We start from the raw sequence: 22,934 nt of genomic DNA, 5'->3' as shown, positions 1-22,934 counted from the left end.
GTGCAAAACCCTCTCCCAATTCCTGTTTTACCATTACTTCTATATGCATCCATAGAAGGGAAATGTCTTTCATATTGTCCCAAAACTTTATTGTTGCAGTCAATGACCAGCATTAAAGAAGCAAAATGGAACACATTTTCCTGAGGTCTAAAGTAGGGCAAAATAGAAAAATAAATGTAGTATAGAATAAAATGAAATGGACCTCAAAACTTTAAAAGTTGCAGTCATATCATGAACTCGAAAGAGGAAAAATCATAAGGTGTCTGTCCGGGGTCAGTTCCAGGTGGGTTTTGCCTGCTGGAGCGCAGTACTTGCCTACACTGAGAGCAACAGATACATTTTAACCTGAGAGGAGTAAAAGGATGCAAAATTCATTGTTTTAATGAGCAGCTGGAGATTTTAGCAATCTCCTGGCTGGAAAGAAGACTACAACAACAAGCGCTGTAGGACACCATGCATGCAACAGTGCTTGCATCTGCGTTACCTGGGAGACAGAAACAATAAATCAATTGAACTGCAACATGCGCTTTCTTTTTCAGATGTCACTATGCAACAGCAGCCCCTCTCTTCCCAGAACATCTTGGAAAAGGCTGTCGTATTCAAGAATCATCAGCTGAAGGTGTTCAGTACTATGGCTGTGTGTACACACTCATTCATTTGTAGCACAAAGTAGCTTTCTTAACCTGAAATTGTTTGTGTTCTTCCTGAATGTGCTGCTTTCAGTCTAAATTGATTCTAAACCCTGCCATCCACAAGGGAGGGAGCAGTTGCTTGATATGCGTTTGATTAGGTTACCCATGCTTCCCCCTCTCTGCACATTCCCTTGGTGAATGAAGGAGGAAGTGCCACTGGGCAGATGTGGATATGCCACCCATAGCTGGGAGAGTCTATCTGCAATGATCCCTAATGACAGTAACAAATAGCAACCTGGAAGTCTGCATCTCACAATAACCTCTGGGCCACCCCAAATCATACATGCATACTTCTGGAGACTGCCCTCTATAGCAGGCCCCACCCACCACTCCAATGTGGCCCATGGGAGGTTGCCCAGAAGGGAATGCAACCCTCAAGATGAAAAAGCCCCCGTCAACACTGCTAGGAAGCACGAAGCCCACTAATGGGGCTAAACAACAGCTAGCAACCACATACATGATCTTCAGGTTTATTATATATAATTAACGTTCAAGGCACATATTCACAGACGCATATCAGGAGGGGGGTACAGAATTAAGAGATGTTTATGACTTACAGGTAACATTCATAAGCATTGCACACCATGAAACATAAGGATATTTTAGTTTACATGTTACAGGCTACCGGACCCACCCCACAAAAATAGTGGGAAGTGCTGTACCTACTTTCTTTTTTTTGGTCTTATCAAGCATTTCCCATTTTTAAAGTGAAACATAAAGGGTGTGCCAACACTGAAATAGAGAAGTTATTTATATTTATTTGTGACATTTCTTACTTGCCTATCCTCAATAATCTCCCACAACAGGTTTCAAAATCACAACATAAAGTTATAAAAACTGATTGTATTCAACAGATTCTATTCAACAAAGTCATTCCTGTGATGGCACAAGGGACTTCCACTTGCTCAATGGAAGTTCTCCTTCCGCTCCTCCCCTGTGTGCCCCCAAATCTTTCCTTAAGGTTCCAACCATCGTTGGTATTTAGGAGGTGAGGGCACAAAGGGAGAGGGAAGTTCTGTTGCTAAAGTGGAAGTCCTTGTGGTAACTGGATACCTATGCCAGATACAACCCCAAGCTGTTCCAATTATGAAAAATAAACAAAACCATTTGAATCAGGACAGAACAATATAATAAATTCAGCAAAAGATATATTGTGCTCACTGATGAATGCTACACCACAGTTTTTATTATAACTTCCTCGGCCCAGAAAAACAAACAAACAAAACCATCATGGGAATAGTAATAGAACAGAAAATTCAAAAACCTATAAAATATTTACATCTCTTCTTCCTTGCCTTTTGGGTACATATCCAAAATCTAATTAAAGACAAAACAAAACTTAATTTGTAGTACATAATGTTGTGGAGGTAAACAGTAGTTCTTCCGTGCTTTTTACCTAAGCTGAAATGTGATATCAGTATTATATCTTTTCAGATCTCTCTTGGGATAAGAAACAATACTTAGCTTCTTTGGAATATGTCACAAACATGATCTAAATAGCCTTATGCTTACTGGCAGTCAACAGTCCTCCCCTGTCTGTCACCTGTACTCAAAACTTCATCTCAGATGATTCATAGAGTTCCCAGAGTTTCATTTATACTTCTTTTTCCCTGCCAAGGAGCGCAAAGGCATTGATCCTTCAATCCATTCATTTGGTGTCGTCATCATTTCCCGCCAAAAGACCACCTCCTCTTGTGTGGAATCCATCCAATTAACACGAATCCCGTAGCTAATACCTTTTTTTGGGGGGGGGGTAGGGGAAAGAAAGATGTGGTGAATCACTGTAGAAATAATTGCAGGAAGGGGCTGTCCTATGCTAAACTGTTTCTTTTCTGAGTCTCCTGCATTCTCTGCAGGACTGTTATATACCTAAGGAGCAATTACATTATGAACATCATGGAGGAAGTAGATAGAGAAAAACTTCCTCTCTCTCTCTCAACACAAGAACTCATTGAAAACCAATGGAGCTGAATGTTGGAAGATTCAGGACATGCTCTTCACATAATATGCAGTCAAACAATGGAACTGGAGGCAGTGATGACCACCAATAAGTAATTTTATTTTCTTTAACAGCATTATTTGAAAATTAAGTTATTGGTGATGAGAATGGGCTGGGACTTCCATTAGGGTTAACAGCCTCTCCAGGTCTCTTCTAAAACCCCAAGGCAGACTTGGAGCTTCAAAGGAACGTAGGTTGCTAAAAGCTGCTGAACCTTCTTAAAGGGAAAGTAAACTGTAACAGGTTACAAGTTTAGATGGAGAGAGAGCTTCCGGATGGGATGCCAGACTCCAATTTATCTGAGACTTACCCTTTCCAGGGACAATCAAATAAGTAAAGAATAGAACAAAAGCAACCCACTGCAACCACTAGCTTTCAAATTAAGTCCCCCCCACAACTGCCAAAATCTGGAAGTCAACTGAATCTTACAAAAAAACCTACTTTTCAGCTAAGCCCTCCCTTTGAAGAAAAGCCTTCCCAGCACACACACATTTTCTTTCTTATTTAAGAAAAAAATCAAAAAATCAAAGGTATAGTAGTAGGATCCAAACAATACAAATTAAAAACCTTTGCTGATTTGGTATTGACACTTCAAGAACCAGATTCCAGTGCAGTAAAAGGAGTACAGGAGTTTGGGCAGGTAGCAGGATTTAAGTTAAATAAGAGCAAAACCAAAGTCTTAGAGAAAAATCTGGACAATGAGGAAAGGAAGTTATTACAAGAAAAGACGGGCTTAGTCTTTGTGAAAAAAGTTAAATATCTCGGGGTTAATTTGCCAGTGAAAAATTTGAATTTATATAAAGATAATTATGAGAAATTATGGAATGAAATTAAGAGAGATTTGGAGATTTGGTCGAATTTGAAATTGTCATTAATGGGCAGGATATCTGTAGTTAAGATGAATGTATTGCCAAAGATGTTTTTGTTTCAAGCCCTCCCAATTACTGACAATATGAAATATTTTAAAGAATGGCAGAAAGCTTTATCTAGATTTATCTGGCAGGAAAACCCAGAATTAAATATAAATTACTAACAGATTCCAAAGAAAGAGGGGGATTTTCCTTGCCAGATTTGAAGATCTATTTTGAAACAGCAGAGTTTTGCTGGATTAAGGAATGGATACAACTAGAAGATACTGATATTTTAGATTTGGAGGGATTTGACAATGTGTTTGGATGGCTTGCATATTTATGGTATGATAAAATAAAGGCCCATAATGCTTTTAAAAATCATGTAATTAGGAAATCTCTATATAATGTTTGAATTAAATACAAAGATCTTTTAGAAAGGAAAACACCCAGATTGCTTTCGCCAATGGAGGCAAAGGCTCAGAAAAAGTCAAACCAAGTGGTTGAGATATTCAGATTTGTTACTAGAAGATAATGAAGGATTTAAATTAAAACCATTTGATCAAATTAAAGATAAAATAAATTGGTTACATTACCACCAGATTAATGAATTGTACAAAACAGATAAGAAAAATGGTTTGACTTTGGAAAAAACTAAATTGGAAATGGAGTTGTTAGATGTTAAAGTTAAAAATTTGTCTAAAATGTATAATTTACTGTTGGAGTGGCATACAAAAGATGAACAAGTTAAATCCGTGATGACAGATTGGGCAAGAGATGTGGGACATAACATAATGTTTGAAGATTGGGAAAAGTTGTGGAGGAAAGGGGTCAAGTTCACTGCATATACAATGTTAAAGGAAAATATAATGAAAATGATGTATAGATGGTACTTGACCCCTGTAAAGCTAGCAAAGATTTATCACAACAGTGATAATCTATGCTGGAAATGTAAAGAAAAGGAGGGTACCTTTTACCATATGTGGTGGACCTGTCCCAAGATGAAAGACTTCTAGGAGAATATTTATAATGAGCTGAAAAAAATTGTTGAAATACACATTTGCTAAGAAACCAGAGGCCTTTCTTCTTGGAATAACAGGTTTGGAATCGCCCAAGAAAGATGTTAGATTGTTTTTGTATGCCACAACTGCAGCTCAAATTTTATTAGCTAAGAATTGGAAAACACAAGAAATACCAACAGTGGAGGAATGGCAGATGAAGATGATGGACTTTTCGGAGCTAGCCGACCTGACTGAAAGAATTTGTGACCAGAAGGAGGAGGAATACCAGGAAGAATGGAATAAATTTAAAGACTATTTATTCAAATATGCTAAGATAAATTACCGTATTTTTCGCTCTATAACACGCACCTGACCATAACACGCACGTAGTTTTTAGAGGAGGAAAATCCGTAGGCATGCCACCCGTAGGCATTCCCTCCATAACACGCACAGACATTTCCCCTTACTTTTTAGGAGGAAAAAAGTGAGTGTTATGGTGCAAAAAATGCGGTAAATAGAAATACTTGCAAAATAACAGATAGGCTAAGGATATAAATATGTGAAATTATAAAACATTATGTTTAAAGTTGAAAATTAGATAAAGATGTTAAGAGGATTAAGTAAATTTTATGAGATACTATTTTGGAAAACCGTTACAATGATATACAATGAAATTCAGTCAAGGGAATTTGAGGAAGTCATTTAACTATGATATTAACATTGGACCAAGTTCAGTTACGATGTGTGTTGGTTTGTTTGTTTAAAAATGTGGAAAATTAATAAAAAATTTGGAAAAACAAAACAAAACCTACTTTTCAGCCAAGCCTTCCTTTTCCCCCCCCCTTTTTAAAAAACCTTTATTGTTTAAAAAAAAAAAACATAAGTACATCATCCATAAAAACAAGCACTAAGAAAAAAGTATACCGAAAAAATTTAGAATACAGAACCAATTTTAAGTTCCTTACTACTTAGGTACACATATCTTATACAAATCAAATTCATTGTCTGACTTCAGCCAAGCCTTCCTTTTGAAGAAAAGCCTTCCCAGCACACACACATTTTCTTTCTTATTTAAATACAGTCCAGGTTAACATTCTGATGCCAGCTCTTTGTAGTCATAGTAATTACTTGATGACAGACTGTGTTCCATGTTCCCATAAATGAAAATCAAAGGATGAGAGCAGGTGACCCACTTACCTGTCCCTACTCCCAGTCGGATGCCACCAATGAAGTGATTGGTCAGCTTTTCATGATCCCAGACGGTCAGCTCCACACACGCATCCTTCAGATCTTCTGTGTGAAATCCATCATACACAATGGTGTGATTGAAGACAGGGTTTGAATCTCTCTTGATAATTCTGGTTTTCTGATAACTCTTCTTACTGGTGTCTGGAAGGATGTAGCTTAAAAAGAAGCAGTGTTTCATGTCATATATGCCAACAGTTCTTTATTTACATGTTCCTTCAAATACCACCCCCCTCTCCTGCAAACAAATAATAACAATAATAGTAATTACACCAGCAGTGGCGAAAGCAATCTGAGGGTAAGGGGGCAGAGCAGCAGAGCAGCAGAAGCAGGTTGACCCTCCTAGTGGTATAGCTGCATTTGTTGTGACCAGGGTGGGGCAGGATAAGATGGGGGCGGTGACGTCAGGAGGACCTGAAAGGCACCAATGCCACCAACCTGGAGCTCCCCCAAACTTGACCTGCCTTGGCAAGGGGCAGTGAAGCTGCAGCAAGGAGGATGCTGCTGTCATTCTGAACACCCCGTGTGATGCTGCTGCGTACTACTTAACACTGGAATAGTTATTTCGATAGTTCAAAGTATATCGCCTGCATAGTCCATAGAATTGTAGAGCTTGATAATTACTATGTTTAATGCTGAATTGGGAAGAAAGAGGGATGTTAAGTGATTAAGTTAAAATTATAAGAACTTTGATTTGGAAAACCGTTAAAATGATATGCACTGAAATTCAACCAGGGGGAATACGAGGAAGTCACTTAACAATGTTAAGGAGATTAGTTTTAATAAGGTTATGATTTATGTCTGTTTGTTTATTTGTTAGTGTGTTTTTAATTTTGTGAAAATCAATTAAAAAATTTGAATTGTAGAGCCTGAAGGGACCCTGAGGTCTAAGTCCAACACCCCGCAATGCAGCAATCTTTCTGCCCAATGTGGGGCTTGAACTCGTGAGCCCGAGATTTAGAGTCTCATGCTCCACCAACTGAGCTATGGAATGAACTTCAGGAGGAGGGTACTGTGAGAAGGACTGAATTTCCTCAGGGCCCACATGACAGTGGTGGGTAAAGCCAGAGCCAAAAGAGAGTGATGCCTGTGCCCCAGCACTCTAGCCCAACTCTCTGGCTTCGCTTTACCTCTCCCTGTCCCTTGCCACCCAGTAGGCTGCTATGGGATGAACCGTTTGCTCTAGTCCATGACCTGGACCAATTGCTTGCAGAGGGCTTTCCCCCCCTGTTCATTCCATCACTCCATCCATTTTGGCTCCCCTCCTTTTCCCTCTCTGGCCTTCCCTTCACCTGAGTGGAATTAGTGGCCACATGATATTAGGTTGAGGGCCACCAGATTCCAGTCCCTAATCTTCTTGTAATCCTCACAACACAACACTGTAAGGGATATTAATATCCCCCATAATGTAATTGGGGGGGGGGAACTACTGAGGCTGAGAGAGGGGGGTTACCTAAAGCCATCAAGCGAGTCCACAGTGGAGGGGAGCTTCAAACCATGGGCCTCCTTATTCTCAGCTCTATCCAATGGAGGCTGGCCCATTTGGTGCCCCCTTCAACCTCATTCTAAGCTTGGCTGGCTCCCACCTGCTTCTTGCATGCAAAACAGTCCAGGGGGGTGGCACTGCCTGCCAGGTTCCCCCTCTTTAATCTCCCTGTGGCCCTTGCAGAACTCAGCAGGCATGAGGATGGGGACAAAGCTTGAATTAGTTGACCCTGCCTGTCTTTAGCTCTGTTGCCACCTACGTTAGGTCTCCCTGCCTTCTGCCCAATGAGAACCAATCAGCACTGGCTCTGTCTCAGTCCAGCATTTAAATATTACTTAAGGGGTTGCATCTTCCTAATATGACTAATTCTGCACTGGGATTATAGATGTCCCTGGTCAGAAAAGGAATTTATGTTAACTGCAAATACATCTCTCTCTGTGTGTGTGCGCACATGCACAGCAAATGACATACATACCATTTCACAAAGGAATCCACTCCAGAAGGACGTAACTGTGGGAGGTCTTTAGCGTCTTTCACCCAGATATGGACCTCTCCAGTTGGAGGAGTTAATGGACCTGCCATGAAGTAGGCATAGAAATCCTTAAACTTTTAAGTTTGCAAGTGCCAGCAATTCATAGTTATAATAAAACAAGTCTAAACAGAGAGTGAAATGTGGTGGAGCGGCCAGAACATTGGACTTGATGGTGGACAGGGCCTAGGAAAGGTGCCATTAAGTATAGGGAATACTGTAGCTCAGTGGCAGAGCATCTGTTTTGCATGCAGAAGGTCCCAGGTTCAATCCCCAGCAGCTCTAAGTACAGTGGTGAGAGAAGACCACAGCCTTAAATCGTGGAGAGCCACTGCCAGTCACTGTGGACAACAGTGGGCTAGAGAGACCAATGGTCTAACAGCTCTTTATGTTCCTATGACAAGGATATATCAAACCCCCACTCAACCATGAAGCTCGTTGGGTGACCTGGGCTCAGTTGCTGTCTCCCAGCCAACTCTACCTCGCAGAGACAGTTGTGTACAGCTAGGAGGCTGCTGTTAACCACCAGAACATGCCATTTGAGGGGGTTCTCTCACTGTCTAATGGTAGAGCTGGCCCTGCATAGGAAGCTGACTTAGACGGAGTTAGAACATTGGTTCATCTATCCCAGTACTGTCTACTCTGACCAACAGCAGCTTTGCGGTCTTCTGTAGTCTTATCTTGAGATGAAATTGGCTGAATCTGAGACCTTTTCCATGCAAACCACTGAGCTATGGCCCTCATCCCATTGAGCCACAGCTCTTTCACCCCATGTGCTGAAGAGAAAAGAAGTTTGCTATGACAAACTTGCAAGGTAGCCCATTCCATACCATGAAGCTTACTTCTGACTTCACATGCATAGGATTGCTTTGCTGGTGATCATGAGCCAGCCATTCCCTCTCAGCCTAAGCTACCTTACAGGCCTGTTATGAAAATTAAGAGGGGAGAACAACATAGACCTCAGCATGAAAGGACCCCATAGGTCTTTATGATTCTGTTCTCAGGTGGTCCAACTATTCTTCCTAATTGTCCAATATTTAGTGCTGTTGGGCTGCGGGGAGAATTCTAAAATTCTCTTCTCTCTTTTGAGATCCTTAGGGACTCAATTTCAGTCATCAGCTTTTCTCCCTCCACACACTGTCCCAGGGTGACATTTTAGTACAACTTGCGTTCCAAAGAATTCAAATTGCAGTATGATAAAATAAAGTATGTAAGAAATAAAAGCAGATAAAAAAATCAAAATGAATATTTGGCATGCTGTGAAACACCTGAATGAAGCTCAAGGACCACTGGTAGTCCATGGAACACAGTTTGGGAAGCCCTGATATATGTAGTGTGGCTTGCGGGGGCGGGGAATCCATTCCGATTCCCAACAATATATAATAACGAGAATGGGTGGTGCACGGTACCCAACCCTGTAGTAACATGGAGACGCTTTCTGAAATCTTCACTGTTGTGTTTTTACCTAGACTGCTTGGTGGGATATACTTGATGGACAGGTTCATCACACCCCGATGGTCGACTTGATTGATGGTTGGGAGGATCTGAAAGAGAAAGGACTGTGAGAAGCATGGTGTGCAGAAAACCACAGCGAGGGATTTCAAATCAGCTGGTGATCAGATCCAAACAAATTCTGAAAACCTATGCTGAAAATTCAATCAAATTTCTCTCCATCAAAATCAGCAAAATTGCCTCTGGGCAAAACTAGATGTGAGGGGCAATGCTGATCTCTTTTCCGTGGCAGTTGAGAGTAGTTTTTAAATGAAATGCAGCCCTGGCAGGCTGTGATCAGGAGTGGAAGCAGAAAGGCAGGGTCTGTGTGTGTGTGTGTGTGTGTGTGTGTGTGTGTGTGTGTGTAGGGGAACGCTGCTCGCACTTGAAGAACATAGACAAAGTCCAGAGAGAGAATGAAAACAGGGTCAGGTTTGACTAACTGTTCCCACCATTGGAAGCCTGCACAAGAACTTCTGCTAGCACAACAGGGCTTTGGGTTGTCCCCAAATTGGCTCAGGAGGATCAGTAAAGCCACCAGAATAGCGCATGAGGGGAGGAAAGGACAGTAGGCAAGTAGAAATGCTGCACTAAAGGAGATATTTGCTTAAAATTATGTTGAAATTCTCCTTGTTGATCTAAGGTAAGCTGGACAAGAGTATATAGTTTGAGGAGAAATGAATGGGGAGAGTTTGCCTTTCTTAGAACTGGCCTTAAGAAATTCTACAATACATACTGAGGAAAACTCCCTCAGAGCTACATAGCCAATTAGAGCATGAGTTACCTCAGCAAGGATCATGCCATTCTAACTGGTTGCTAGGCAACACCCCACCCCTTTTATCCCCCACCTTGTTCTCCAAGGAACTCAAAGTGATGTACTGCACATGGATCTCCCCCTTTTAATTTAATCCTCACAGCAACTCTGTGAGGTGGGTTAGGCTGAGAGACAGTGGCAGGCCCAAGGTCACCCAGTGAGCTTCATGGCCAAGTGGGAATTACAACCCTGGTCATCCAGGTCCTAGCCCTTCCATGCTAACCACCACAGCACACTGGCTCTGTTCCAGAAATGTGTGTGTGTGTGCGCACGTGCGTGAATGACTGAAGTTTTCTTAAAAGAAAAATGTGAATGTATGATTAAGCCCTTCACCCTATATAAGAACCTATATTTATCAGGATCCCTGCTGAAGTATACTTACCCGTGGCTTGAGCGTATACCAGTTCAGTTTATTGTTCTGCCAGTCCCAGCTGGCAAGGTCTATTTCCACCTCGCCCAGGAAACTATTGCGTCCCAAAGGGTCATTGTGCCAAATGGAGAGGTTTAGTTTTTGAATCAGCAGGACCATTTTCTCTATTTTGTACTGAGGAGAAAGGAGAAGCGACTTTTATCACTTTGCACACATTGCTTTTACTTCTGTTCTCTTAATGGTCACCATCTCATAGTGCTGAGGGGAAGGTTCTGGGGGCGGAGGCATAGTATTGATGGAATTAAGCAGCACTGAGCTGGCTAATTGCTTGGATAGGAAACCCACCAGACAGTTCACAGAAGAACAGGATGCATATGTATATATCATGGGTAGGCCCAGGGGCCAGATCTGGCCCAATCGCCTTCTAAATCCAACCCGCGGACGGTCCAGGAATCAGCACGTTTTTACACGAGTAGAATGTGTGCTTTTATTTAAAATGCACCTCTGGGTTATTCGTGGGGCATAGGAATTGGTTCATTAATTTTTTCAAAATATAGTCCAGCCCCCCACAAGGTCTGAAGGACAGTGAAAAAGTTTGCTGACCCCTGGTATATAGGGATCATTGTTATCCCATTCAACTGAAGCTAAACACAGCTTTTGCTCACAAAAGAGGAGCACACTTTGTTTATGTAGCCCCATGTAGTTCGCACTTCTACACATTTTTTAATAAAACAACAAATGGGGCTTGAAACTAAATACTGCAGGGTATCATCACGTCTTAATTCCTGTTCATGGTCCCAGCCAGCAGCCAGCCATGCCCTCTACAGGATATTCTTAGTAGTGGTCCTGAGTTCTAGTGTGATGGGAGCCTGAGATTGGATTCAGAATTATATCCTTGATTCCACCTCCTCCCTTGCCACAAATCCTAATCTTCCTAGGTATTTATTCCTTACGTGTAACACCTCATTGAAAACGGGGTTAACAGTTTTTCTCCTCACAGACGACTTCCTCTTGCCCATCCGTGCTTTGTCTGGAAGCAGGTAGGTTTTGACGTACCTGCGAAGAGGCAGCCACGAGTTAACATTCAACACAGTTAGGATCTTGCATACAAACAGCTGGGTTGTCAACATGGTGTCTGTGCCGAGTTATAATTCATCTGGTGGAGCCAGGGACAAATCTAGGGTTGGTCACCAACTTAAATGGCCTTAAAAAGAGGATAAGACCCCATATATACCCATTCAACCACTTGGATCTGCAGAACTGGCAGTATAACAGGTGCCACATACCATATTTTTTGCTCTATAAGACTCACTTTTCCCCTCCTAAAAAGTAAGGGGAAATGTGTGTGCATCTTATGGAGCGAATGCAGGCTGCACAGCTATCCCAGAAGCCAAAACAGCAAAAGGGATTGCTGCTTTCACTGCGCAGCAATCCCTCTTCTTGTTCTGGCTTCTGAGATTCAGAATATTTTTTTTCTTGTTTTCCTCCTCCAAAAACCAGGTGCGTCTTATAGAGCGAAAAATACGGTAATAATACTCAATGCACATTTCTAAGAAATTGGTACTTTTTAGTGTGGAGGCATCCAGACTTTGGAACTCCCTTTCTATTTGACATCAGGCAGGCACCTTCATTATGGTGCCTGTGATGAACAGTTTTGCTTAGGCAAGATGTTGACTTGTGCTTTAATATGTTTTTAGCTTTTTTTTTAATGTTGCAAATGGTTGTTTTAAACTGTTGTTACTGATAACAATTGTTTTAGTACTTTTTGTAAGCCACTTGCTTTGAGGGCTTCTTTACAATCAAGAATATAAACTTTATGAAATTAAAATAAACGAAGTAAATAAATAAATTCATGGAGGAGAAGGCTGTGAATGACTACTATCCATGACAGCTATGCTCATTGTTAGAGGCAGTATGCCTCTGAATAACAGCTTCTGGAAGTTGCAGGTGGAGTCAGTACTATGCAATCAGGTCCCGCTTGCAGGTTCCCCAAAGGCATCTGTCTGGCTACTGTGAGAACAGAGTGCTGGACTAGACGGACCTTTGCCTGATCTAGGAGTGCTCATATTATAAGAATGCTCTCGTGATTTTTACTTTCATGTTTAATTGGGACTGGGACTTTGCTGAAATTGACAGTCTGTATGGGCTATGCTTTTATATGGACAGTTCTGTATTAAAGGAGAATGTATATTTTCCTTTTTGTTCATTTGGGGGTTAGGGAGTTTATCTGCGAATATGCCCTGCAGCACAGTTTGGAAGAGAGAACTTCATGGTGGATAAAGATCCCAGAAACTCCAGTGGGCGCAGAATGCTGCAGCGAGGCTCCTCACAGGGTCTCTGCTATGGGAGCATATTCACCCAGTGCTTTTCCAGCTGCATTTGCTCCCGGTGGAGTACAGGGTCAGATTTAAGGTGCTGGTTTTGACCTTTAAAGCCCTTCACAGCCTAGGACCCTCATACCTACGGGACCGCCTCTCCCAGTATGCCCCACAGAGGACCTTAAGGTCCATAAACAGCAACACCCTAGAGGTCCCGGGCCCTAAGGAAGTTAGATTAGCCTCAATCAGAGCCAGGGCTCTGGCTCCGGCCTGGTGGAACACTCTGTCGCATGAGACCAGGTTACTGCAGGATCTGATTTCTTTCCGCAGGGCCTGTAAGGCAGAGTTGTTCCACCTGGCCTTTGGCTTGGAGTCAATTTGATTCCCTCCCCCTATTTCTTTTTCCTTTCTCCTCTTGTGAGGAGGCTGAATTATTGTTTTAATGTTGTATTTTAATCTTGTTTTTTAAGTTGCATTTCAATCAACTTGTTTTTTATTGGTTGTTAGCCGCCCTGAGCCCAGTCTTGGCTGGGGAGGGCGGGGTATAAATAAAATTTATTATTATTATTAGAACTTCATGGTGGATCAAGATCCTGACGCATCTCCCATCTGAGGTCCTCCATGACTTCCTGTTGCCTGTGACCTGCTGGGCAGAGATTGTGACTGGCAGGGGGCAGGCAGAAAAAGGCTATATCTGCAGGAGACACCAGTTCATGTCAGAACTCAAGGGACATCAAAAGGCTTTTGTATGCCTGGGAGAGAGGTGGCAAAAGAGATATATTCTGGGGTAGGGCAATGAAGTAGAGTGTTCTTTTACAAGGAACGTTTGCATTCTTCCTCTCAAAATGAAGGATGTTTCATTTGCAAAGTCGTGCAAAGTTTGCTGGACTATTCAGTCAGCTAAAGGCTGGTTTGGGTCCTTCCAGACCACCAGCCATAGAGAAAAGCTAAATTCACAGTATTATTCAGTCCAGATCCTCAGATGTTATGTTGGACTACAATTTCTAAGCTGGCTGAGGATGATGAGAGTTGTAGTCCAACAATCAACTGCTTCCAGTTACAAGAAAGTAGATTCCAACTAAACATCAGGAAGAACTTTCTGATGGGAAGAGCTGTTCGGCAGTGGAACAGACTCCCTTGGAAGGTGGTGGACTCTGCAGGTTTTTAATCAGGGGCTGAATGGTCATCTGTCATTGATGCTTTAGTTGACCTTCCTGCATTGCAGGGGGTTGAAACAGATGATCCTTGGGGACCCTTCCAACTCTACAGTTCTATGATTTTATGAACATCTGTGGACAGGGGGCTGAAGATGGCTTTATAGCACACCTGCCCTCTATAAACACTCTGAGTGCTTGATTGCTTCCCTCCTGGGATGTCCATTTGTGGCTGCAATTTTCCACCTACATGTGGAAAATCCAATGCACATGGCAAATTTCCCAGATAATCTCTGGTAACTGACCATGCAGGCTGTTCCTACATGTGCTAGATATTACTTGTACAGGCAACTTTGAATCTTATGGTCCTGAGCAGATGTCCAAGGATGCCAGAGACAGGCATGTAACAGAATCAATGTTATAATATTTTAAAATTGAAGGTTAAGATGATTGAAGAGGGGAGGGATTTGCTGAATTAAAAATTTGAATTGGAATACAGAAAAGGGAGGCGTGAGGAGGTCCGGGAAATAAGCAAATGAAAATATGTCATGGAAAGACTGAATTGTTTTTAACTATTTTTATTTTGTATTTTTTCTTTTTTCTTCTTCTTTTCTTTTATATTTGGTAACTTTTTTGAAAATCTCAATAAATATCTTAAAAAAAAAAAAGAATCAAGGTCAGCAGCTATGCTCTGGTCCCCTTCCATATGTATGAGACTGACCAGGGAGAGATACTGTCCATTCCAGTCCTAAAAAACTCTTACAATTAATTGGCAGTGATAGTGCTATTTCCCTCCCCACCCCAATTCCAGAGTTTAGAATTTTAGCACCAGGTCCCCAGGTGGAATGCCTCAGCAACACTTATGAAATGTATGCTTTACTATAACATTACTACAACATTTTAATCTCCACTTACGGATCTGTCCTTCCTTTCTTTTCATCCACAATGGCCAGGTCCTTGCACTGACAAACGAAAATTTGAAATTCCCGGTTCTTCTCATCATAATCCAGGGCAAACTGAACGTGTCCCTGGGCATCGACACTCCCAAAATCACCACTGTACACACTCAGGACACTGCCACTCACCTGTCCAAGGTGCAAGAGAGACATTCATTCATTGTTAGAAGGTCTATAGGTTCAGGATTGCTTTAAAATGTAGAGAAATGACCCAACTTGGTCTGTGTACACAACATACTTCTAAAACACATGGATTCCCCCAAAGAATCCTGGGAACTGTAGTTTACCGCCTCCACAGAACTACAATTCCCAGCATTCTTAACAAATGACAGTGAGAGACAGTGTGGTATAGTGGTTAGAGTATCAGACTAGGACCTGGGACACCAGGGTTCAAATCCTCTCTCAACCGTGAATTTCATTAGATGATCTTGGTCCTTGGGGTCTCAAATTTCAGCGGCACCCTGTGTGAGGCTAGAATTAGCACCCCCCCATTCAATTCTAAATAATAGTTGCAACATTGCAGCACCCCTGAGGTTTCACGCCCAGTGCAGCCAAATCAATCATGTTCCTCTAAATGTGCCTCTGCTTACCGAGGAGACGGAGGCCATATCAGAGGAGTGGCTCCCCACACTGGGTGTCTTCTTGTGCCTGCTGAACTGGAAGCTGATTTCTGAAGCTGTGTCTGATTCTGTCTGCAAATAAAGCCAAGGTGGATATTAATTATTGGTCATGGAATGTTTTGCTGCAATAGGAATTGAGGGATGTGATTGGTGCAAGCAGAAGATGATTGTTGAATGACTATGGTTCTTGACTTCCCAATTTTTATTAGTGCATCAGAATACTTTTTTGGGGAAGGGGGATATCCATCTGATTTTTCTTATTAAAATAGACAGGGCTTGGAATAAAGTTGTTCAGTTTAATTAAGTTTAACCGTTTTAGGTCAAAAACATCAAAAAGCACTTGCCATAATTGCTAGGTGCACTAAATGTGAATTAAGTTTATCTTGGGTAGAACTTTAAACAGTTCCTACTTCATCTTCAAGTCCATTCCCTTGAAAGTGGTTCTTTCAACCTTTCCTTAGCCCTCTAGTGGCTATGGTGGGTCATTTACCAGACGTAACGTACTTATCGTTAACTCTGGAAGTGCATGCTTGATTCTGACCAAACTAAGCCACCGGCTAGGAGGGACTCATTGGTTGCATGTGAATTATTTCCAACTTTCCTACCCCACTACCCAGGGAGTTCTGAGAACTGCTGTCCTGTGAGGGGAAATAAGGGTTTCCTAACAACTCTCAGCACCCTTAAACAAGATACAGCTCCCAGGATTCTTTGCAGGGAAGATGTGACTGTTAAAGTGGTATAAAAGTCCTGTAAATATTTGGTGCAGTTGTAGCCTGAGCAGCAAAAGGACTTAGTAAACATGATACAGGCAGACCAACATAGTCCTACCTCAGACAGCAGGAGAGGAGTGGATTTGCTAAAGTCTTTGGCTCTCTCAGGCTCAAGGTACTGGTGGTTGGGCACCTGAGGCTTAGTGTAAGCTGGAAACAATAAAAGAAAACATATCAACATGAAGATTGTATCCTGTGCTCTGAAGCAACAGGACCAGTTTCATTATCTGTCTAAACCATTAGATATAGAGACTGTGGCAAACCAAGCAGCTTAAAAAAATATGTGTTGCATTGCACTCACATATTCTTAAGCCTGTTTCTTTTTTTCTTTTTCTTTTAAAAATATCAATAGCCATTTTCTATTTTTCTAGAAAAAGAGGTGCTGGAACTCACCATGAACGCCTCCCCCGTTCTCTTGGAACAGAAATGGCACCTACCTGAAAGTCACTGGAACTGGGTTCCAGTGAGTTAATTGCCTTTAAAAAGCCCATTACAAAGGCATGGCAACTAAAGCAGTTAAAGGGGAATTTCTCCGTTTACGCATGGATTCAGCGCCATCTGTTGGTTGAAATAAAAATTGCTGGATTGCCAAAAGCATTCGGTGAAATTAGTGTAAATAAGGCACAGGATTTAATAAATGGTGTAGATAAATAGTTAGGAGAATCGGTAGTGTTCATGATCAGAGGGGTTGTTGCTTGTTGCATTGTCCACGTGTTGTCTTTATCAAAATGTCATCCTGTACTACTTCTGCATTTCACTGGTAAGTAAAAACAACCCCTTATAAATCCACTACTGATGTAGGAGCTCATAAGAAAGAATTCCAAATCTTCAAGAATCCTTTCCCCCCCTTGCCAAATCATTTTTAATTGATTTTCCACATTCTACCAAATCAGCCACAAATTAAAACAAATTTAATACAATGGGGGGATGGACTGGTTCCCCACACTCTATTCTTGAAGAATCCTTTAGGTGTGTTCAGCCAAATGGACTTACAATCTTCCAACAGACTAGGGCTGTTTAAGCCAAGCCAGTCTCAGCTGGGTGATACAGAATTCTGCTGGAAACGGGTGCAGGAATCCTTGCAATGCACATGTTTGTTTGAGGTCAGGAATGGAAATCAGGTGAGTAAGTATGACCAATATTTGATGTAGCATTTTTTTTAAACTTCGCAGTTGTTACATTAATAATTATGTTATTTTCTGCACTGTGTTTGATGTTCCCCTTCCACTGAAATTAATTACGTAATTAATAATGTTAGCTTAGGCCATAGCTCTTAGCAAAACAAACAACTTCCTCCAGCAGGAACAGCAATGTTGGGGGGGGGGCAGGGAAGGAGTAGGGCTAACATGCACAGCCCCCACTCCACTCTAAGAGCATATTCCTTTTGAACACCTGAAGGCAGGGGTCTGCAAATGTCTTGAAAGGCCTTCCAGATGGTTGGGCTTCTCCACCCTGTTCTGTCCTTATTCTCCAGCAGGCAGCAAAACCAGATTTGTTAAGCCTGCTATGTATGACTGATAGGTTCAGCTCCATGTGTTATACCGTATTTTTCGCTCTATAGGACGCACTTTTTCCCCTCCAAAAATGAAGGGGAAATGTGTGTGCGTCCTATGGAGTGAATGCAGGCTCCTTGGCTTCAGCGATAGCAACAGGAAGCCTCCGAAGCGCAGAGGGAGCGCTCCCTCCGCGCTCTGGAGGCTTCGCGTTGCTTTCGCTGAAGCTTGGAGAGCGAGAGGGGTCGGTGCACACTGACCCCCCTCTCTCTCCAGGCTTCAGGCAGCTATCCGCAAGCCTTAGGAGCGCGGCAGGAGTTCCCCCAGCACTCCAAAGGCTTGCGGATAGCAGCCTGAAGCCTGAAGCCCGGGGAGCGCAGCGCCAACTCCCGCTGTCTTGGCTTCTTTGCTCTTTGGGGCTGGGGGGGATATTTTTTCCCCTCTTTATTCCCCCCCCTAAAAACTAGGTGCGCCCTATAGTCCAGTGCGCCCTATGGAGCGAAAAATATGGTAACTTTTGCCAGCTTGCTTTGTTAGAAAAAGTCAGACCAGTGGATTGAAGCAAGCTACTACTTACTTTCTGTGGTAGTATAAATGTTCACCAAGCTCTTCGCAAGGCTATAGCCATTGGCACATATTAATTTATTGGCAGCCGGAGAATGATGTTCATTTCCCTCTGGAATAAATTGGAAAACAAGCAGGTGTGTATTAAACAATGTAAGACATTGGCATTATTGTAACCAAGGTTTGAACAGGGTGGCTTCCACCTCCCCCTAAGGTTTCCCCTCCTATTCTTTGTTTATTTGATCTAGAGATCACGGCTTGTGGTCCTGGAGCTTGTGTACACAGCTGGGCCTTCTGGCTTACACTGTTCTGCTCCAGCAGCTCTCCCAGACACTGGGTTAGTTTGTATTAATGCACTGCTGGCCACCCAGGTCAGTTGCCGCCAGCTTGCAAGTGAAGATGAGCTCTTTGTAATATCGATTCCAGTTTTTTAGTCCATGGCTAAGCAGACTAAGGGTGGAGAACCTGTGGCTCTCCAGATGTTGTTAGACTACAACTCTGATCTTCCTGGACCATCCACTGATGGAACACTCATAGAGCTCAGGTTCTCTCATTCACTGTCAGGGTCAGTCCTCAAAGTAGATAATTGTCTCTGATCACTGGTCATGCCAGCTGGCCTGGTAAGAGTTGGAGTCCAACAACATCTGAAGAGGCACAGGCTCCTTAGCCCCTGGAGAAGACAAGCCTAGAGAAGGGGCAACTGTACTGGAGGAATAATTATGGTGGTTGTATTTCCGAAAGGTAAGGCACCAAATTGTAGATTAATTGTTGTTTAAGATGTATATGATGGTAGCTTACTGTCCTAGATGTTTTTAAACAGATGACAATATTTTACTTAACATTTTCTACGTTTGATTGGCAATGTGGTATGTGCAAGTTGGTACAGGGTTGCAGCCCATGTTTGTCTTACTCAGAGTAGACCCACTGGAATTAATGGACACGACTAACCTAGGCCCATTAACTTTAATGAGTCTACTCTAACTTATCGGGGTACAACCTCATATTTTTGTGTTTTTTGTATTGACAAAACTATGTATAACTAGCAAAGCATCAGTACCTGAAAGCATGGAAGAATCCACTTCCTGAGCGACTCCTCTTTCATCTACAGCCTCGTTTTGTAGTGGGTCCTCTGCAAGGCTACTAGGCCCATCTTTAAGCTGCTTCTTTTCCATTTCCAGGTTGTCTTGAGAGCCCAAGTCAGAACTTATTTCCACAAAGCTACCAACTTTATCAACATCCTCTGAAGATACTGACTCTATCAATATCTGAACCCTACCTGCTAAAGAATCAGTCTTACGTTTGCTTTCATCAGCCATGATAAACTCATCAGCAGGGGTCTCTGGCTCAAAAATGATGCCAGTCCGCTCTTTAGCTGGTGCCTCTATTTTGACTGATGGCACTCGAATTGGCAACTTTGATCTCCTTGTGCAACGTGGTACCTTCTTCTCCTCCTCCACTGGAGACTGCTTCCCATTCCCATCACTTAGGCTATTTCTGTTGGTCATTGCCCCTTTGCTTCTGCCATACGTGGACCGGGGGATTGCAGATCCCGATCCTTTCCTTGGAGGAGCTGTATAAGTGGGCTCATCTTCACTGGAAGACAAGGCGACTGGCTTCCTGTAGGGGATTCTGGCTTTGGGGTGTATATTAGAAGTGAACTTGTCATCACCATTTTGGCTGTTATTAGACTGGGCTGAGAGAGATCGGTTCAGTCTTGATGGCCTTCCATTGGCCTCTGTGGTGCTGGCCTTTTCTGCTGAGATTTCAGATACATCATTAGCCAAGAGGGACTCCCCACCCTTCTCCCAAAAGTTCTTCAGGTTCTTAAAGTGTTCCCGATCCAGACCAATCTCCTCATCTTTATTGTTGCTAGAGGAGATTGTATAATTGGCTCCTTGTTTGACAGAACGGCCATTTTCCCAATCTAGAGTAGGTAATTTTGAGCTCTTTGGTGATTCTCTCTTTGCTAGACCAAACTCGGGATTCTCAGCTCCATTAGCTATAACTGTGCTAGGTTGGAACGATCCTTTGTTGGACATCCTCTTCACGGGTATTTTGCTGGAAGGGCTAAATTCTTCCTGTGGAACTGGTGAGAATGTGTGGCTTTCTGAAGGAGCATCTGCAACATCCCCGCCAGTTGAATAAGAAAAATCATCAAGATCCTTTTCAGAAAGCTTTGTGGATATTGTTGAGGGTATTTCATGACCTGCAACAAAAATAGAACCCCAAAGAGCCTGTTCAGAGCATCATTGACAGAACTACACCCAACTGCTTTGCAATTACAAGGTGTTCTGAACTAGTGTTTTCCAGTCTGGTTTCCTCCAGAGGTTTTGCAATACAACTCCCATGAACCCCAAGCATCATTTCCAATGCTCACAAATGATGGTGACTGAAATTCAAAACATCTGGAGGGCATCAGGTTGGGGAAAGCAGTACCCTATAATTTATTATGGGCAACTGACTGTTATCAGGAAGTGCATACCATCCAACTGGGCTATGTGAATGTCCTCATTCTGTGCTCTCCTATGGTTCTTTCAGCTCTGGAGAAAGCAGTGCATTCTGCCCCAGCCGCAGGGTGCAACTACACATTGCAAAGCAAACCTGGGATTCCCAATTCCAGTGGAAGTGTGTACGGTATGGTGGAGCTGAGGCCAGCATTTGCTGGCCAGAGGTGAAGTTGGGACTATATGGGTGCATTGGTGGGGCCACCCCCACCAATTTAGTGCTTCTGCTGATTCAACTCACAAGAGCTTGACCTTGCAGTGGCCCCATCCAGGTAAGCTGCTACACTCACCTACCACCTGACCTCAGATGGTGATGCAGGGATGGAATATGGACTAGGAAGAATTACTGGGCAGGAGGGGAATGTTTTACCCTTCCATCACCTGCTGATTCTCCCCTGTAAATGTGCCTCCCTGAATAGAAGCTCCCAATGCTTAACTTCAAGAAATGAAGCATGTTGTTGTTGTTTAGTCGTTTAGTCGTGTCTGACTCTTCGTGACCCCATGGACCAGAGCTAGCCAGGCACCTTACCTTTTCCATACCCTTGCGAGTTGCTTCTTGTAACCAAGAAAGGACTTATACCAACGCCGCTGTCTGCTGGAGAGATATCTTCTACGCTCGATCTCTGAAGAGGATAATACGAGTTATTTATTTATTTACTAAGAGAATCTGTACCCTGCTCTCCAGCCAAAAAGAGGCTCTCAGAGCAGCTTGCATACGATCAAGACAAGACAGACAGCTCCCACACACAGGCTTACAACCTTGAAAAAAGAACCACGACACACAAGGGAAAAAGTACAGGGAGGGAAGAGGAAAATCAAATCCACAACTCAGGCCCATAGCTGTCAACCTTTCCCTTTTCTTGCGAGGAATCCTATTCGGAATAAGGGAATTTCCCTTAAAAAAAAGGGAAATGTTGACAGCTACGCTCAGGCCCCACTTTCTAAACAGTTGTTCTTGTAGCAACCAGTTGGCACAGTTCAGGGGCAGGAGATGCCTGGTGGAGCTGGGCCTCCAACAAAGCTGATGAAATGAGCTCCAAATCCCAGCTATCCCACTGAGGCAGTCTGGTGGAATGACTGCCCTCAGATGACAGAGATATTTATTCAGGCGAAAAGTGGTACAGGCTCAGCAGCAGAAGTCATGATTCCAAGGGAAGAGATTCATAATGAAACAGAGGCTACAAAGATGTCCCAATGGTTGACATACCCCACCCACCAAGCTTTTAAAGACAAAGTGGATGTGAGCTCACTCATGAGACTCTCCCACTCTCCCTACAATTCTGCTGCATGTGCACACATAGACATTCCATCTGGGTGCAGTTGTGTTTTGGGAGGGAGCCTGACTTGTAAACCACTTCCAGGGCTTTTTTTCCAATCAAGTGTTATATAAATGAAATACATCGCCCAGGAGAACCTCTCCCTTTGCTGCCTTGCCCCACTGTGCTTTGGAAGCTCCACCTTGGGACCAGAAAAGAACACCCGCCCTCCCTGAATCTGTGTACCGCCTCCCCATCTAAGCCACTGGCCATCACCACACCTTGTGACAGCAGATTCCATATGTTCTGTATCCTTTATGCCAGGTGTGGGGAATCTTTGGTCCTCTAAGTGTTGCTGAACTAACATCAGCCCTATCAAGTATGGTCAATGGCCAGGAATGATGGGAGCTGCAGCAGGTTCAACAAGGTTCCCCATCCCTATCTATGTTAAAGAGGACTTTCGTTTGTTTGTTCTAGATCTACAGCTGCCTGTCAATGCCAATCCCACTTCCATTGGACACACTACCTTCTCTGCAGAGGATGGAAGAGTAGACAACCTCAGTCTTGGCTTTGGTTTGGATCTGTGTCCTTCTGCTGAATCCAAAGAAGCTTCACGTGATCTGCAGAGAAAGAACAACATTTTATCACAAAGACACAAATCCTGAGATGATGATGATGTATTGGATAATCTCATTGGATCATGTATTGGTTACAACAGTATGAAAATACTAGGGAGTGTGACACTGCTTGCCTTACTCACCCCCCATCACTCCCAAATTAACTCCCTAGAGCTTCCCCTTCCCACCCCAATACAACTAACCTCA

At 42.9% G+C, this 22,934-nt stretch overlaps 1 protein-coding gene and 1 long non-coding RNA gene across 3 annotated transcripts in view; one reads left to right on the top strand and one right to left on the bottom strand.

Annotated features, from left to right (window-relative positions):
- Positions 1–1,148: 1,148 nt before the first annotated feature.
- Positions 1,149–22,934, bottom strand: part of LOC310698178 (synaptotagmin-like protein 2) — a 58,510-nt gene continuing 36,724 nt past the window's right edge. For both annotated transcript variants that reach the window (XM_083485030.1, XM_083485031.1), the window contains 13 exons: positions 22,637–22,730; positions 21,384–21,477; positions 19,408–20,556; positions 18,364–18,462; positions 16,352–16,443; positions 15,494–15,595; positions 14,863–15,032; positions 11,429–11,531; positions 10,488–10,649; positions 9,266–9,344; positions 7,747–7,846; positions 5,738–5,943; positions 1,149–2,428 (listed from right to left, as the gene is read on the bottom strand). In XM_083485030.1, coding sequence (XP_083341156.1) covers positions 2,283–2,428; positions 5,738–5,943; positions 7,747–7,846; positions 9,266–9,344; positions 10,488–10,649; positions 11,429–11,531; positions 14,863–15,032; positions 15,494–15,595; positions 16,352–16,443; positions 18,364–18,462; positions 19,408–20,556; positions 21,384–21,477; positions 22,637–22,730 — 2,596 coding nt within the window. In that variant the 3' untranslated portion in view covers positions 1,149–2,282. The remainder of the gene's footprint in view (positions 2,429–5,737; positions 5,944–7,746; positions 7,847–9,265; positions 9,345–10,487; positions 10,650–11,428; positions 11,532–14,862; positions 15,033–15,493; positions 15,596–16,351; positions 16,444–18,363; positions 18,463–19,407; positions 20,557–21,383; positions 21,478–22,636; positions 22,731–22,934) is intronic.
- Positions 11,592–22,665, top strand: LOC310698393. Its single transcript, XR_014521495.1, has 4 exons — positions 11,592–14,364; positions 14,624–15,612; positions 16,665–16,756; positions 22,588–22,665. It is a non-coding gene; the product is annotated as an uncharacterized lncRNA (long non-coding RNA).

The sequence above is a fragment of the Podarcis liolepis genome (genome assembly GCF_965112155.1).
Source record: "Podarcis liolepis genome assembly, chromosome: Z".
NCBI lineage: Eukaryota > Metazoa > Chordata > Lepidosauria > Squamata > Lacertidae > Podarcis > Podarcis liolepis.
This window is presented reverse-complemented; position numbering and strand designations above follow the sequence as displayed.